Source organism: Parus major, chromosome 2, assembly GCF_001522545.3.
Source record: "Parus major isolate Abel chromosome 2, Parus_major1.1, whole genome shotgun sequence".
NCBI lineage: Eukaryota > Metazoa > Chordata > Aves > Passeriformes > Paridae > Parus > Parus major.
Genome location: NC_031769.1, coordinates 23298477 through 23317743, shown reverse-complemented (window position 1 = coordinate 23317743; position 19267 = coordinate 23298477). Strand labels below are relative to the sequence as shown.

General features: G+C 35.2%; 1 protein-coding gene across 2 annotated transcripts in view; it reads right to left on the bottom strand.

Annotated features, from left to right (window-relative positions):
• VPS50 (VPS50 subunit of EARP/GARPII complex) overlaps positions 1–19267 on the bottom strand; it is a 75855-nt gene that overhangs the window by 25604 nt on the left and 30984 nt on the right. For both annotated transcript variants that reach the window (XM_015619097.2, XM_033511850.1), the window contains exons 13-20: positions 17932–18067; positions 13267–13364; positions 12444–12538; positions 11721–11819; positions 8344–8434; positions 6666–6842; positions 6098–6216; positions 4548–4654 (exon numbers count right to left, since the gene is read on the bottom strand). In XM_015619097.2, coding sequence (XP_015474583.1) covers positions 4548–4654; positions 6098–6216; positions 6666–6842; positions 8344–8434; positions 11721–11819; positions 12444–12538; positions 13267–13364; positions 17932–18067 — 922 coding nt within the window. The remainder of the gene's footprint in view (positions 1–4547; positions 4655–6097; positions 6217–6665; positions 6843–8343; positions 8435–11720; positions 11820–12443; positions 12539–13266; positions 13365–17931; positions 18068–19267) is intronic.

Here is a 19267-nt window from a genome sequence, read left to right as displayed (position 1 = left end):
CTGCTGAACATTTGCCAAGTTTGTATTGCTTGCAGAACTCCTTCTGTCCTTAAGGATAGCAAGTAGAGAGCATTCTTTAACAGACTAATCTATAGAAAACTAACGCACCTCACAAATTAGTACAGACAAATCTTTGCCAATAAATCTTTGCCAGGCCAACCTGGTAAACTGATTTAAACTAGGAAAGATGGAGTAAGGAGAGAGTTACAGTGACCATGCATGCAGCAAAATAAGGTTTAAGTGGGAGTACCTCCAGCAGGTACAAGCAGCCAAAGACATAAGACAGGAATGTGGGACATCCTCTTGCACTCCCACTGCAATACTGACACGCTCAAATACCTCTATGAAGTGCCTGTATACCACTGCATGCAGCACAGGGAACAAACAGGAGGAACTGGAGATGTGTATGCAGTCACAGGGCTTTGATCTCATTGCAGTTACAGAGCTATGTTGGGATAGCTTGTGTGACATGAAGATGTCATGACATGCTGTTTAGGAAAGACAGACCTGGAAAGAACAGTGGGGGAGTTGCCGTGTATGTGAGGCAACACGTGGAGTGTATCAAGCTCTGTCTTGCTGTGGATGATGAGTCAGTCAAGAGCTTAAGTGAAGGTTAGGTTAACAGGGAAGACTAGTAAGGGTGACACTGTCAGGGGTGTTTGCTACAGGCAACCTGATGTGAAGAAGGAAGTGGATGGAGTCTTTTAACAGATAAACAGAAGCAGCCTCATGGTCACAGGCCCTGGTTCACACAGGGGACTTCAGTCATCCTGACATCTGCTAGAAGAACAAAACAGCAAAGCACAAACAGTAAAGCACTGACAACTTCATGACAGAGATGGTGGAAGATACCAATGAGGAATGGTGCATTGCTTATACTAATACTAATACTTATAAACAAGGAAGGCCTTTTTAGAGGTGTGAAGGATGGGGATAGCCTTGGCTACAGTGACCATGAGACTGTGGAGTTCAGTATCCTGCATGAAGGAAGCAGGGCAGCATGCCTTCTGTGCATCAGTCTTCACTGACAAGATCATCCCTAGGGAATTCCTGACCCAGGTGACCAGGAAAAAGGAATGGTGAAAGGAAGACATACATGAAGAGCTAAAAGACCAGTTTGAAGGAAAAAGTGTAAAGTCTGTTGTAGCTAAATCATTTTGAAAGACTTAAGTGTGACTTAAGCTTTTTTAAGTCACTGAGGTTCAAGGTTATGTGACCGATCACTTCAGCTAACGACTTCTGCTGTGAGGCTTGTCATCACTATTATTATTTTCTGTAAAGATAATGGGGTTTAAAGCAAACAAAATCTAAGAATTTGTCCTCAAAACCCATTCTTAACACAAGCAAAAATAAGGTCAAAAAAGCATTAAAACCCATCAATAAGAAATACCCACTAAACTATTTCTTAGGTCAGAACGATATTAATTAAGAGATCACTGAATCAATATATACAATGGCATAGTGATTAATTATTCTTGTTGATATATAGTGCTTAGTTAAAATATTCCATACAAATTTAACACAGGTTAATTCCTCCTTTACATTTTAAGTCAGCATGAAATGGCTTGATAGGAAAAATTAACCATATAAATTAGTCTAATGGCTACTTTATACTAGAAAGAGAACTAATTACCTTAGTTAATTAATGTGAGAGAAATCTGATAAATTGAACTGTTCACTTGAAATTCAAACAATTGTATTGGCTCCCACTTCAATTATACATTAGCAACTCAATGTAATTTATAAATATTATGCTACTTTTTTTATTATTAATTTAGCCTCCACACAGAGCATACAGCACATCGAAATAGTTCAAAATGGTTAAACAATGTCATACGCGTTCAGTATGACACAATGGGCACTACTACCTTCCTAAAAAGTAAGGCAATTATTTCTTTTACTTGATTAGGCAGCTTAAATCTGCATCTTCATCACTATGACTGAAAAACAGCAAAGAAAAACATATTAAAGAGGGAAAGTAGAAATCCAAATAACTACTGAATCATAACTACTGATTTAATTTTTCAGATGCAGAATTTCAGATTGTTTTGAAGCAAGTATGGAAATGACAGAAACAGAAATACGGAGGCAAAATTAAGATAAATGATGGATCTAACAGAAGTGAAGTGTACCAGACTAAGGTACATTATTTTCTACACAAAGGACACAGTACTTTTCATCTATCTGGGATTTGGTGAAATTATTAATTTAACAATATTGCACATAAACACAATAAATGAAGCTAGAGTGTGTTAAAAAGGAAAAAAAAATAAAAAAAGCTACCCGTGGAGTTCTCAGCAATCAGCCATCTCTTTAATATTTTCATTAATTACTCTGGCACAAAAATAAGAGTGATAATAGAAAAAAAAAAAAAAATAGAAAAAAATAAAGAGGCACCATCAAAACAGAAAAGGACTGACATAATGTTTCGGAGTACTTGATGATTATTGTTACAAGAATTGGATGAAATTCAGTAGCACAAATTGTAAATCCATGCATTTAGGGGACAATTAATTAAAAAACATGCATCTTTCTACTATAAGCTAGCAGCTTATCTCTTAGAAAAAGATGGGGAAGTGAAGGATCTGCTGGCTGCACAAGGTCATTACACATTGCCAGTGCAAGGAAGCTGTAAGAAATCAAAAGAGGTGCAAAACTGAAAGAACTTAGGACCAAGATGCAATGATATAAGAATTAGACAATGCAGGAAGATCTCATCCAAAGTATTGCACATGATTTTGGTAAGACTACAACAAGAGCAGCAAATTAAAGTTTCTGGTGGATAAATACAAAGGATACTAGAAATCTTGGCACACTGTTTAACAAATCAAAGACTGATAAGAAATAGGATCACTTCCTGTAAAAACAGCAGAGCAGTATGCATCAAAAAACAAAATGATCTGCTAAACCTCAAAATGCCTCTTATAATAAGATCAAGTCAGCAGAAAATAGGAGTTTTTTTTTTTTATTGTTCTGTAGGCTGACAAGGCTTCTGAAATAGAATTCCTATTAGAAGAGTGGTGGGAACAGAAGTATTTTTAAGCTGGAGCTCAAAACAAGCATATTTATAGGCAGTACTAAATGACATCTTCCTCCTGGCAGGAGGTCCCTTTCCAATTCCATGTTTCAAATAGCACTACTACCATTCATAACCAAAATTATATAAACCACCCCAAATCAGCAGAAAAATTTAAAATTAATAATTCCTGAAGGAGAAAGCATATATATATGAGTTTTTAAAATAACGTATAATTTTGGGGTTATTGACATAATCCCAAGTAGGACTCCTTATGTAAATTTGGAAAACCAGAAGTACTGCTTCATCTACTGATAAAGCGTTTTATGGCAGGGACAGAGGCTGGAATTTGCATGAAGTACCATGACTAGTTTCTAGATTCAATCCTCAATTTTCTTAGAGCAAAACCTTATAGCAGAAAGCAGCAAACAAATCTCTCCAACCTAAGTCACAGATGAATGCCAGAAAAGTCATGACAGAATGAGCTCTCATTTCAGGTCTATATGGTAAATGCTCAAGGAAAAAAAGGGTTTTAGCAAACCTGTAAAAAAATTTAGAAAATTAATTCCTGACTTCATGCTGCCCTCAAAGACAGCAAAAAGTGCTAACCAGGTGTTGGAATAACCTTTTTTAAAAAGGTTTATTCTGCAGTGCAACAATAATTTTCAGACTTTGATGGCAAATCTCATTAATGCAACACATACAGAATTCCTCTCTCTTCTCAGATAAATTTAGGCAGTTAGTTCCCCTTCTCTATGGATAAAACAGAAGTCAGTAGCAGAAAATTGCTATAGTACAATTATCTAGATCATCACACATAAGGCATGATCATGAAAAATCAATCCCACCACATCTAGAATTGGAGGGCAGTGTTTTCACAGCAAAGTTTGGCAAGAAAAGCCCTCAAGAAGTGGCCTAGTGCAACCTCCTGCTCAGAGGTCTAAAGACACGAGGCTGCTCAGCAGCCCATCCAGTTACGTCTTAATGACCTCCAGGGAAAGAGATTCCCTAAACTCCCTAGGGATTACTAGGATGTATGAGAGAGCTCTTTTCCTCTAGTTGATTGCTATGCAGTAAAAGCAGTTCTGAGTGCAAGAATTTAAATAATGAAAAGTAACAAAAACCCTACTTTCAAAGCTCTTTCGTTTGCAACTTTTTTTTTTAAACTTCTACATTAAAATAAATCCTTTCATAAAACACATCAGCAACATCAAGCATTAATCTTTTTGCTTGCTATCTCCACTCTTCTAACACATTCAGTATTTCAGACAAATAAACTATCACTATAGGTTAAAACCCACATACACATGCAGATTAATTTTACAGGTAAAAATACCTCACAAGATAAAGCAAATTTGCCTATTTAATTAAAACATTTGTTTGGTGCTTTATTTCTATTTTATTTCAAAGAGTAAAAATAGAGCCCAACTAGGTATATTTTTCAGGGCTTTAAATATCATTGAACATATTTGCTATAATCCATAAATTCCACAAAAATCAAAAACATAAAAATTACAATTATTGTACATACCAACAAGCCTTATTACATTCAGTGTAGTGTTGGTTAGAATAGGTGCATTCACTTTATTGAGGTTATAATCTGATCTCTTTCTGCTCTTCAGAGTTTCTCGAGAAACACTTGAAAGAAAACAAAACAAAATACAGCAAATGTGAAAACATTCAAAGACATACAAACAAAATCTAGTGGAAAATACGTTATTCCTCCTCCCTTCTTTCACATGACAGTATATCTTCCAGTACAGAATTTTATTTATGCCAAAGCACAACTGGGTACGGATTCTTATATTTAAGAAAGAATCCTGACCTAATTTACATAGAATTGTGCTAGAGAATGGAATTTTTGACTTTTATTCTAATCCTGGAGTTCTACCAGCCTCTGTCTTGCTCCAACAGTCATTTTAATCACTCTGACTCAAATTCATAATTCATGAAGAGAATAAAAACAACAGAAGTCACAACAAAGCAACAGGCAGATCAGTCCAGCTACAGCTGGAAGTTACTACGTATAAATAGAAGCAATTTTGAGGAAGATGAAACTAAGAAAGTCATTAATTTTTTCATACATTTTAGTCCTAAAGAGGCAGGAAGCTGGACTCAATGATATTTGTCCAACTGGACACATTTTAATTTTCTGTAAGAGAAACCCTCTTCCAGCTGCCATACTTCAAAATTATATTCTTCCAAACATTTCAATTTCCTATTTCAGCACAAACCTATGGACAGCAACTCTTGTTTGTTCCAATGAAGGAATTTTTAACTATGTCTCCTCCTCTTCTTTGAAAGGCGGCAGTATGCATGATGCATCTTATAGAAATAATTATGCTAACAATATTTTATCCTAAGAGTTATCTTATAACTACTCTGCTATTCTGCTTTGATCCAAGTGCTGGCATTCTCGTTGTTCTGCAAACCCTACATAAAAAAATGTTAGCCTGCTTCACAAAGTCTGAACGTACATCTAAGTGTCCTAGACAGAAATTTGTTTTCAGATCCTTTTAAAGGATACAAAGTTAACTTTTTTAGATGAATATGTATAAATAAGATACTTTTTTATATACATCAAAATAGAATATGTATATTCATTTATATATATCTATGTGTGTATTAAAGAAAAAGAAAATTTAAAATTCAATAGTACTGTCTTCAAGCTATGGAAGAATCTAATTTTTTTTCTTAACCTCAAGAAGTTTACTGCTCTGCAGAAGCCTAAAACTCAAAGCATTTGTCTGCAAGCAACTGCTTTTGACACAACAGAAATTACACATATAAAGAACAGCTGCTAAAGAAGGACCTTACTAATCAGTTTTCCACTACCTGCTTCAGGGAGCCTTTGTCTGATTTCAAAATGCTCCTTTCTTCAGGTTTTGTCTGCAATAATGATGAGCAGTTCAATGTTCCTCCCCATTCTGGAGATCTAAGTACTGAGCCTTCTAAACATGCAAGCAGCGTAATGTTTATTTGATTATTATTCCACTGTTGTAGATTGTAGAAACTGAACTAATTAGAATACTGAGACGAAAAGCATGTGAATTAGACCAAAGACACACACAGCCTATTTACCTTTTTATCGGGGCATCTCCTGTCTGCTCATCCACATAATCTCTTTTCAACTCTTCAGGAACATCGCTGTCACTATCATACTCCTGATATGCACTTTTTTCTTGTTCATCTGATTCATACTGTTAAAAAAAAAAGAAAATAATAAATTGACTACCATTATTTTTCTTATCATATTGCCACTCATTTAATGTTGCACTTTGGTCACTTTTTGGCTTTTACCTTGACTGGGATACAAATAACTTCCTCATCATCCTTTCAACCAACAATGTTCTTTAAAATTGGAAAATAATAATTTAGGTGGAACATGTCTTGCTAACCTTCAGGAACACTGGACTTCAGTGGAAAAAAAAGTACTAATTCAGTGCAAAACAGCTGAACTTTAAACAGCATGTCTGGTTTTCTGGCACTTTTAAAAGAAAAGCAGCACAGTACTGCAGGTAACAGATTGATGTACTAAGACACTTTGCCACTACTGCCATACAAAATAAATCATCATTTACTGAAAGCACTATATGCATTTTTTGGGGTTTTTTTTTGTTTTTTGGTCTTTTCCTGAAACACTCCATACCCCATTGGAAGCCAACACATCTTCTGTCTCATCATCTTTGCTGTCAGCCTGAATTTCAAAGGGGTTTCCTCCGTTACAGTACTGCTCAAACAGCGTTACCGTCGATGAAATTGCTGAGGAAGGCTGTTTACTTGGTGACACTGATGGGGAACGCGACTGCTCCAAGAACTTAAATTCCTATCAATAGAAATAAATTATGTTTCAATCAGGCATTTTCAATATTATGACTCCAGTTCCATAAAAAATAAACAATAAAAACTTCTGGACAATTAACTTTCAGCCAAAGTTTGCTGCTTATTTAAGCGTGCTCTTCACATTGGCTCAAGTTTACCTTGAAAGTGGAAACCTTACACTGCTGATCTTTGTACTTTTAGAAGTTTTCTGCAACAACATGCAATATATCTGCATTCTGAAAGTATTTACTGTCTAAAACAAGGTGAAAACTAATTGTGCTTTTTATTTCACAGAAATAAGGAGATTAAAAAAATACTTAAGTTCTATCCAAAAATGCAGTTTTCTCTACAGAAGTTACCTAGTAATTTACTAAAGTTGAAATTTTCTTGTTGATATTTTATTTTTATAAGTTGTCAAAATTTTTTATTTCTCAAACCCACTTCAGAGTTTCTGATCACCAGGTGAGTGCACAGACTTTTGTAAGTGTATGGACCAAGTAGGACTGAAAAAGGCATGATTTTTTTACTTATTTTTTTTTTCCTAAAAACACAACATACTCAGATGACATACAATTTTTATCTATTAAACTCTGGCTATCGATATTCATAATGGAAAAATGTACATTTAACTAAAGGTTTAAAGATCAAAACACATGTAGCCAAAAGGACTACAATGTTGGATTTCTGTTTGCTTAACTAAATCAGTAACTTTATGCCATTGCTCCAGTTCTTTCAGTAGTATGTATGGATTTATAATCCCATTTCTTTTGCTGCTGGATGCTGCCTCCCCTCCTTTCCCTCTGTACTTTTAGTGAGCCAGTAGCCTATTGCTTCCTTCTACAGTTAACTCCACAAAAGTTGCAAAATTATCTTCCTTAACATTGCTGTGCTATAACACTTTTAAACTTCAGCTATAGCTTTAATCACAAGCACCATGTTTTGTTTGACAAAACAATTTAATTTCATCCACCACATGCTAAAAAACAACAAAAAAAATCACTTCAGATTATTAGAAGGTGAGTACACTAATTACTTGCTTTCAGTTGGACTTCACAACAGAAGAGTAGTATTTTTCCTTTCCAAATGTGGCTGTATGACCTATGTTTCCACAAACAGATGCCAAATTGGTACAAGCTAGTGAGCGCTCATGCAACTAACTTTAGGCACTCATCTTTTAGCATCTTACTGTCAGACAAATGATTTAGAAATTAAAAACAGACATATTCACAGTACTTTGAAACATGAAAAATAAAGGCTAACATTATGCTTACAACTCTAGCATCTTTCATAAAAACCTGTGCCTGCCTGAAACAGAAACACTACTGTGTTTAAAAACATTCCAAATCCATTTGACTCCTAAGTTTCTAGTATCAAGAAGTAAAACTGAGGAGCTTTTAGAAGCCATTAAAATCATTTGGACAGTAGTTCATGGATCCTACTACTTCTTATAACACCATGATTCTTTAAGTATTAATACATTTGTATATTTTATTTATAGAACGTACATGAAGCTGCAAAATACTAAAGCTTGATTTAACAGGACAAAGTTCCCAGGTCTCATTCTCCAAAAACATTCTTAGTTCTTCAAGACGGGTTCTGAAACACAAATGAATACTCTTAATTGGCAGAAAGAGTAAATTAAAAAGTTGGCAATTACTTCACTTCTGCAGTGAAAAGCTCCTTCTAAAACTGTACAAAAAGTTACACTTTAAAACAAGTATTTAAGCAATTCTTCTAAACAACAAACCATTCTAAAGCTGTGACTACCTAAGCAGTGTATTTTTTATGACATCTCTGGAGAAAGATATTCTTTGACATTCTCTCCAAAATTTGTAAACTAATTTTTGTAGTCAAAACCATTACAAATTATAGAGGGACACCTATAATTATGCAGAAGTACTGGATCTTTTTCCTCTGTAAACTGTAGAAAGCAATATAATATATACAAAGACTCCACTAACAGCACAACACCTTCTGAGAGCCCACGTAAGACAGATGCTTCTTTCAAACACATTGAAGCCAACACAGAGCAAAGGGAAGTGGAAAGAACTAATATTCTACAAACATCTCAGCTTTTCAAAGAAAAAACTTAAATGGCTATTAATCTCTTATTTTCTTCGTGGCTTAATTTTATTTTGGTATCAATACATTAATAAGGAAAAGTAATGAAGCCACTACATCTCTGCATTTCTTCTGTTGTTTTTAGTCACTAGAAATGCCTTCACTCTGTCATAACCAGAAACAGCTTTATTAAAGAAACAAAATTTGCCATATAAATGGCAAATAGAAAAGACACCAGTAGGTGTCTTAGGACACCTATGTCTATAGGAAAAGGCACCAATGAATACTTTTTGGGATCACACTGTTCTATCTTTTCTTCTTAATATAGGCCATATTGTTGTCTTTAACAATTAACAGTAGGTAAATTATGCACTGAGTTTCTAATTGGGCAATAAAATATTCTAGGAATATCACAAGTTCAATAATGAACTACAACCACCACTACAATTAAACTTTTCTTGCCACGATGAAGTAAGTAATGTGTTGAGTTGTGACTACAGTTTGCTTTGTCTATTTAAATTCACCAGTTAAATACCAGTTAAATAGACTTCAAGTTGTATTTTCAGGTCATTGAGTACCCATAGCTTGCAGATCTTCTCACAGTAAAGCCAGCAGAAACAACAGATAGAGATGCTGTGAAAACCAGCATTAGAAATTAGAAGTGTTTGTGAGGGAGACTAAGATGAAAGAGTCATAGAAAAGAAAACACTTAAAACCACACAACAGGTTTTATAGCATTTCTAATCTGAAACCAAGGCTCTGACAGAGAAGTTGAACAAATGCTCTTAATTTTCACCAGCATATTTGTCTAGAAAGGGAAATACATGAAGACCTGATGCATTCATTCTCTGAAAAGCTTAAGTGATCAGACATACCTTTTTACAAGTGTATCAGTACAAAAAGTAAATTGCATTTGAAAAATCATCTTACTATGCTCTTTGCCAAAAGCCCATTCTGATTTATCATAACAATCAACTTGCACCCAAAAAAAAGACTTCCTGTATGCTCTAGTACTATATTCTCTTCTATGCTTTTTGAATCACACAGCCAATTCCTTTCAATATTTTCTCTCTGTTGGCCGTTCTCTATAACACCACACTGCCCAGGAGGCCACGCATGTCAAATTACACAAAGAACTGATTACTTCTAGACTCTAAGCATTTCAGCTCTGTGTAGCTTTCATGTACTAATGAATCCTTAAAAGCACTCCTGCTTTTTTCTTTCCCCCTCCAATTAAATGCCCAAGAGAAGTGAAAGCCACATTAGCTTGATCTGAAAAGGCAAGATGCTTAAAGATTTTATATAAAACGATCTAGGGGACAGAGCTCTGAGACAGGGGTTTTTTATGTTTTTCCTTCCATCAGCCAATTAATCTTCACAGTACCCATGCAGTATAAAACATGTAGAAAGTATTAGAAGGTTTAATATAATTCAATTCATGTCAATAAATAGTTCATTTTATTTTCGCAAGAATTACATTATCTAAAAAAATCACAAGTTATTTCAAAAAATTAGTATTTCTATACATATGCCATCAATGTTCCTTAACCTTTATTTTACTCAAAGATAATTCAGCAAATTAGTCTATGATTCCATAAGCTGTTAAACATAAGCAAAACCGCAAAATTATATTTACTTAACCCAACAAGGCATTATGTGATAAGTCAGTGTAGTAAAAGATGGTTAGGTAGACTGAAATCAGTTAATGAAATTCAGTTCAGGATTCCAAAAAATTTAAAGAAATAAAAACAGGTGGCATCTCCTGACAAGATAAAATGTGGATCTGATTACAGCTCAAGTTTTTCAGGCAAGTGGAACTGAGGTCTTCATGAAATGTCCAGAAAGAATTCCTAGCTACAAACTACCAAAGCTGGAAGAAATTCCAAACCACATTCTCATCTTCTGAATTTGCACACTGTTTCATGTTCTCATGCCCTAATTTTCATACTTCATGGATTTTAGGCAGAAAGCCTCAGACTTTTCAAATGGTTCTGGATGTATTAGTTGTATGACAGCTCCCAAACAAGAGGACAGATCAAGACTAGGAAAGTAAGCATTTCCTAGAGCACGGAAGGCTGTATTTCTTCTCATACCTTCCTAGTTTTTACACTCAGAGAATGTAATGCTAGACAGCTAGAATTAAAAAGTTGTCAATCACCCAAACTAAAACATTTGTAAAACCAAGGCTACTAAAACAAACAAACAGAAAAGTAAGTCTTGAGGCTGTTATAGCCATATACCATATCTGAGTCCAGAGAATGACTGCCCATGACAACACATGACTGGCCTCAGATATGACAACAGACCTGACTGAAATGTAATTCGATTCTGCCAACACACAAGCCATGAAAATATGACTCAAAAGGATGGACTCAGATCTAAATATCTTACTTGATGCAAGACAGAATTGCATATTGAAAAAAACATTTTGTAGTCATACATGATGACTTTTCTTAAGCAATAGCATAGAAAAAGAAGGCACAATTTTGCTATAAAGTATGGACTTCAGAGGCACTGCTCCACAGGATGCAAGGAGACAAGAGGCAACCTAAAAAACTACTGAAATTCCACATTAAAAAGTTGTTCATCTTTATCTGGCTTGCTGCTACAGAATTATGATTTTCCACAAACACAGTGGAAGCAAAGGCTACTCTATCCTCTCCCTTTCTCCAAGGTTCAGAGGCTTATTCTGACCAGGAAACACACACTCCTGTCAACCTCAACACAGGAATATATTATGCAGTGGAATTCCTATGGAGAGCATTTACCCAACAATAACAAATTTCATTAGAATCATCCACTGCACATATAATAGTCTCACCTGTGATATGTCTTGAAATAGTTAACACTTTGTCTTCTGATTGATTCTTGCAAAACTTCAGACTTACTGCCACAAAATTCTTCTCCAACCTGCATCAGCCTAGAGTAATAAAACAAAGTTTAGACATATTTATTAATTTCTTAATACTGCTGTTCCAACTGTGAGTGTAGATGTATCTTCATAAATGCAGAGCACCAACATTACATTGCAATGTTAAGGTTGCATTCTGTAAAAGTTCTCATTTTCCTTCAAATCCTATTACTGTGTGCCACACACAGAGGCAAAGAGCCATAAGCAAAATAAATGCATTTTTCAGAGCCCACTACACAGGGCAAGCTGTCAGTTTACAGTCTCAATCTGCCATTTTATAATCAAAACAGAAAGATATAGTATTGTACAGGTTGGCAGTGTCACAGTATTTTTCTGCTTGACTCAGACTCCCTTTAAAATCTCTTAGAATAAAAATTGCTAGACCTGCACATATCTTAAAAGGAGACAATACTGAAATCATATCACACTTAAGCAGCAAAGCAGTTCAAAGCTACCTCTCCTAAATACATCCTCATAAACTCTCATATATAGCAGAATTGCTCTTCAAGCTATCAGTGCATTTGAATGACATTGGCATCAAAATGCAATAGCAGACTTAATCAACAGTGCTATCTTAACAGAGCTCGTTTGTGGACATGTATTAAAAGCAACCTTACAACCACACCAGCATACCTGCTGATAACATCAAGTACAAATATGAAGTCATCGTATTTGAAGTTAGACAGATCTGTTCCCAGAAGATATGTTTTCACCTTCAATTGAACATCCTACAAAACACAAGTTTTTGTACACTTAATATACTAAAGACAAAATGTGAAGGCTTGGATGCCTGGTTCATTAACACTTGTTAGTTGCTTGGACTTGTAAATTCTTCTTTTGAGATTTGGAATAGAATTTCATTTTCTGTAACATGAGTAATTTCTTTAAAATAATTTTATAATCAGTTTCTTTAGCACTCTGTAACAGATAGAGTCTGCCCTAGATGCTTTATTGTCAAATAAAACAGAACAAAAGGCAAAAACAGAACTCAGCTTTTTCATCATACATTTTGGGTGACACTGCACACCAAACTGACCCAGCAATCACACCAGGAATACCATCAAATCAATCAGGTTCACAAGGCTCCAGGTTCTCCATAACTATGGTTACACTAGAAATATAAAGCAGTATACAGAGAAAAGCACATGTGAAGAAAACAACCTGTGTGGCAGCACACAGGTTGAAAGAAATGGGATCAGACTGAAAGTCCTGTTACTGTGGTTTGGTATCTTGACCGAGTTTGGAAGCATTGCAACCACTGAGTCACAGAAACTATATTTTTGTCTTTATATTAGAATTATATTTTGTGTCTTGATACATTCAAATCAAAACAGATCACTTTAAAAAAAAAACTGGAGACATTTCTTTAAGAACATTAGTATAACCATAATTAATATCAGAGAGGTGGAAGAGGGAAGGGAATACTTAGGGGGAAGCAAAATTTAAAAACCCATACCTGCCATATTCGTGAAAGGCCGTGCTCCAATTTCTTTTTTACATAGTTGCGGTCAAAACTGTTCTCTTCAGTTCCAATCATATTGTTGCCATCTGAAACTTCAGGTTAAAGGCATTGTAAGTATTTCCAAAAGCTTTGAAAATGATCTTACACATTTCCTTAGCTATTTCCCTACTATTGATTGTGCGAACTCCAGAATAGCTACTTTGCTCTAAACCTTTGAATGGAAACAAATAATGTACATATAAGCATTATATGGAAATGCAGCCCAGGAGAGTTTCATCACCTGCATACCAAATACCTGGCCCAGTAGTGTTCCTTAGGTACTAATGTACTGCAAGGATCACAGAGAGCTAATCCTGACTGACCCTTGCAGCTCTTCATTGCTAGGCTTCACAGCTTTTTCCAGAAAAACTCCTCGCTCAATTTCACCTCCCTTAGAGAAAGAGCAATTTTTCATTTTGTTGTCTACCAAAGAAGAGTCCAGGAACATAAACAACATACATCTGTCCTCCATTCGTCAACATCAAGAAATTTTTACAAAGTGATCTTTCCTTGTCATGCCTCATCCTGAATCCAGACCTTGCAGTCTAGATGAGTGTCATGTAAATACTGTGAGCACGTTACAAGAGGCCAATAAGGAATGGGATGCTGGATACAGGATTTTTATCAACTTTTTCAGATGTGTGCAGAACAGATCCTGCAGCATGGTCTGGACTACCACATATTTAAAAGAATGAAAGAAAAAACATCCACTAATAGGAATTATTATGACTTCTTTCAGACACTGACAATTCAATTATACCAAAATAACAATAGACCACAGCAGTCTGACCATGTTTTGATTGTATCTTCTTCAGATCATCCGGTGCTCACTGTCAAGTGAGCAGTTTCCTTCTGTAACAATCACCAATTATAAATAGCACTTAGCAGTGCCTCATTCTCCCAGTCCTAGGACAGACTCTTTATAAGAAGGAGAGTGTCATATACGTTGTGCTTCTCTTCATCAACCAGATTTCTCTTTTGAACCTTTCAGTGTATGTTTCTCAGAACAAGAACTACTGCCTATTATAAGAATGTTTATGTAGGTTTAACAGGAACAACAAACACATGACATCTACATCTGTACCTCCATTTAAATACAAAAAATAGATGTGGGGAATGTGAATACTGAGAAGGATGCTGGCCTTACTTGATCTCTTTCAGATGGAGCCATAAGGTGTGGCTGGACATGATACTAAATTATGAACTTTATCGAACACTGAGAAAGCTTTATCTGTAAGCTACAGATTACAGTAGTGAACATACAAACACTACCAAGAACAACTGGCAAGCCAGTTAAGTTAAAATGCCTGCCCACAAAGCTGGAACTCAAGAACACAGAACCAACATAAGAACCAGCCAGAACGTAAAAGTTCCAGTACTTTGAGCTGAGTAACTCCTCATCAAAATTAAAAATTTAATAAAACACAGTCTGGAATTTGGGTTTGTATTAGGGATATTCATCTTTCAAGGCTGCAAACCTGTGTTCAACCTTTTCCTCTGTTAAGACATTGAGACTGCTTTTGCAGGTTAACTGAGAATTTACCCTAATAACTCAAAATGAGATGATAAAAGGCTGTTTTATGTGCAAACAAGACCTAAACATATTCCGTACTATATCTACTGTTGCAGGGCATGCAAAAAATTTTCCTTATGAAAGAAAAATCACGAAACAAATATTACCCACTGCCTACATAAATCTAGTAACTGTACCTAAATATGTTTATCTGAAAATAATAATTCTGACAAATGCATTTTCCTGATCTTCCATTGAAGATTAAATGAAACATAAATAAAAAGAATCTAAGAATCCAATTTCTATAAACAGAAAACCCCTACGTGGATTTAACCTTTCCCAGATTATCAAGGAAACAAAACTAGCCATGTTAGCCACAGCAGAGTCTTCGTGTGTTTCTGCAACCTCCCCTCTTTTAAACTTCTGCAGACTAAAGCCAATGCTAAACAAGTCAGTCTCTTTGTCCTTTTCTCTAGATTAAAACCACAATCCCTGTACTCACGAACTGCCATTCATGGAGGAATGGTTGGGCACACTCTGCAATATAGACGTTACTGTTCACCAAATAATCAATGGAATATTATCTCTCTGTCAGTCTCCCAGTGGTCCTGGTTTATGGCTGGTCATGCTACAAAGTCTTGTTTCCAGTCTTATAATGAACTGCACTGCAGTTAATTTCACACATGCAAACACAAAAATTTAGGACAACTTCCTTGAAAATCAAGGACTGTACAAGCATTTACACATTTTGCATTGAGGATTTTGGAACAGATAGAGAACACATACATATTCACAACTCCACATAAAAATAAGGCTCAAAACCATCCAGGAGTTATTATTCTAGATGCCTGATTTAAATGTAGTAATTATTCAGTTTTTTCAGAATTTCTCAAAATTCAAAAAGGCAGCTTTCAGTCATAACAAAAGATTTTTGCTTAATCCTTGCTCAGTAGAGGAAAGCAAATAAAAAAGGATTCAATCAAATCTGTCTTCTAGCTTTACTCTTTGAATACTAAGCAAGTCTTCCACAAAATTTTAACACTACTATAAAGGAAACATTTTGAAAATTAAAATGGTTGAAATCAAATTTACATCCTGCATCATTTCCTTCTTGCTTTTCTTTGACTCTTTTACAGATACTAGAGCTATGATTTACCCCTATGATTACACTTGTGAAATCAGGAGTTTAAATGCTATTGTGATCATTTTGCCACACACTTTCAGGTCTCCTCTCTCATGAATTAATTATATGTAAATTACATCAACATCATGTAAAGTAAATTTCATGGTATGTGAAAATCAAACTGAACCAGACAAGTCCTCACACAAACCACTGTGACTTCAAAGTTCACTTTGCTTTGAGCAGGTAAGACAAAAATTATCTGTCTAGGTCCCTTTAAAACTCATTTTCTGTTTGATTCTTTACTAAAAACATAAAAAATGCACTGGGCACAACAAACAGTGTAATGGAAAATTTTCCAGTAATTAGTTTATTTTGAGGGATGAAACCCCATATTACATCAATTTGCTGTTTACCGTACAAACAACAAAATCATAGACTAAGTAGCAGCTCATTAAATATGACGCAACATTTCATGTTATGTTGATAATTTTAGTTCACTAATTTTATCCTCAGTTTGACTAAACAAGTTCTACATATAAATACTTAATTCTGTCTTTTCAAGGACTTCTTTTGGATAAGTTTCACTACAAAAAAGCATAGAGCTTTATAAATAACATCTTTCAAGTCCAGCTTCTCACTTCTATAGTTGTGCCCGAAGATCAAGAGGCCCTTTTCACATTTAAGGCACTTTCTAAGAGTGCTGAGATTAACTGGGACAACACTGAGACAGCCATGAGTTCCCAAAATTATAAAAGCCACACATAGTGGTACATCTACTGCTCCAGTCTATGGGGCTTATTTGAGGAACAACTTTATCATAATCTCCTGAACTGTCTCCCTGGTTCCCTCTGACATACATGCCCATTCTACAGGAATTTTACTCTTTGACTTTATCACGTATCATAGCCATTGACTGTGTCTTGAAATCAGCAAGTATGAAATGAGAATTCCATGTATAGTTTTAATAATTACTGTAGAATAAGCAATGAGTTTTAGGAAAAAAACAACCAGTAGATATTTATAGTCCCTCTGAAATTAAACTCTATTTGTAAAATTCCCTTCTGCATGCTTTATCATTACTGAGGCATTTGAAAAAGTGATTCAGTAGATCACTATATTTCAGTTGTACATTATAGCTAAGCCATATCTCCAGAAAATTAAAAACTGGGTGACAGAAGGTTAGTAGTAAACATACCAAAACACTCTGGCATGCATTTAAAAACAGTGCATTTAAAATTATGCATCTGACTGTATATATCACTTTATTAGGCTTAATGGTTCCTATGGAAGGCTTTAGAGTGCAGATTATTTTCTTTCCTCAGGATATCACAAATAACGACACTAAGGGGGAACTAGTTTTATAAGAGCATATGTGGCTGAATTAGGAGTCTACTATGATCATTTTTCCATTAAGTAAGTTATTTATGGTACCTGCTTGATTTTACATAGGAAAAAAGACAGCAAAATGGACACAAGAGAAGAAAATGTAACTATCTTATTTAAACTGTAAATGTAAATATTGAGAATGGGCAATTCAATCAAAACTTTAGAATCTTTCTTCACATAGCACATCACAAAAGCAAGTATTTCAACTCTTAATTTTACATCTGATATAGCTATAAAAACTTTCATCTCAAGCAATGGCTTCAACTCAAAAAACAGCTCCAGCAATCCAAACCAATTTTTTTTACTAAAAAAAAAAAATTTTTTTTTTTTTTAAGATTTCACACAATAGGGGAAGGATATTTCCTCTAAGCACTGTTGACAATAAAATAATTTATATGTTCAAAGCTGGTGCATACAAATATTCATTAAAAAATTAACCTTGTACTGAAGTGTAAAAATCCAGTGAGTGCTTTAGTCCTTACTGCATACTGTCAGCAAAAATGCTGAAGGCACTGAGTCAAGACCATGAAGATACCAACACATAAATTAATAACTTGAGCACAAGAAAAGGTATTTCCAAATATCAGAAGTTTCTTACCAGAAGACACAACTTCTGCCTCATCTTGGTCATGGTTCTCATGCCACTGCATTGTCCGGTAGTAACTGAGCATGACTTCCCAGAGGGCTTTGCAGAGATCAGCAAGGCATGGAATGTAGCTGTCTGACGTAATATGCTGCAGAACAACAAAACAGCATCGTGAAACTTCAGAATCATGTTCATTTTTTGCTGCACCAAATTCATACAGCTGAGATGCCATGCCTCAGTTTCATTTTCAAATGCATTTTAAGAAGCGACAGATTCCTGATTTTTAGTCAACTAATCAAATGTTGTTCACAAGTACAAAGTGTTTTTGTTAGCATCTCTTATTTTCACTTTCTCAGTTGGCCTGTATACTAACTACCTCATACATTTATTTTACAGTGACACAGATACCGAAGTAAGGCCATCTCGCTATCAGAGGGATGCAGCCACCCCTGAGCGTCAGTTCAACGACACAGACTTTTGTACTTCAGTGCTACAGAGAAGCCTTCCTGGCAAACACCCCATTGGGTTGAATGATCTTTAAAGAAGTAGTTTAAAAACAAACAAACTTGCTGATTCAGCAATTTTCTCTACTAACTTATCAGGAAATGTCGCTCTTACTGTATTCTGGGGCTTTTGGTATCTAAAATCTAAAGTTTGCTTGTGGAAATCACTATACTTGAAGACATACTGACTTTCGGGTGGACAGGAAGTAAGGATTGCTTACTAAATACCAAGATAACTCCATTTAAACTAAAGAAACAACTGAATTTCTTTAAGCTTATACTAGAACAAGGAAAATCAAAACTTGAGATTGAAACAGCCCATCTTTGCCCTGCTCCAACAATATTCAAAAAGAGAAAATATGTAAAAGCATAGCATATTGCTAAGGAAAGAAGCACTCAGTGAAACAGTGACTCTGAGTGCACATGTACTAACTTTCATAAATGCCTAAGAATTTCTGAAAACATTATTCTTTTTTAAAAGATTCACATTACTATAATATCCAGTATCTGACTTCCAAAAAGACGCAAACAAAACAAAGAAAAAAGCCACTGCAGTCCCTCACTACCCCCACACAATGGAAATAAGCTAGATGAGTTCATTTTGACAGATTTTTAGAAACACATAGCAGAGTTTCTGCCTCAAAAGGAATACTTCAATTTTATATTACTTCCCTTGCTTAATTAAAGTACTCCACAACCCTTTACATGTAAAGGGCATCCTGGCTTAACAGCATAGGCAGCCTGAAGAGGGTTCTCACTTGAACTAAACTAAGAGAAAGGCTCATATTTCTGTCTTAAATAATTTATTCCCCAACAACTGAATGCATGAGATGAAAACCTACTGT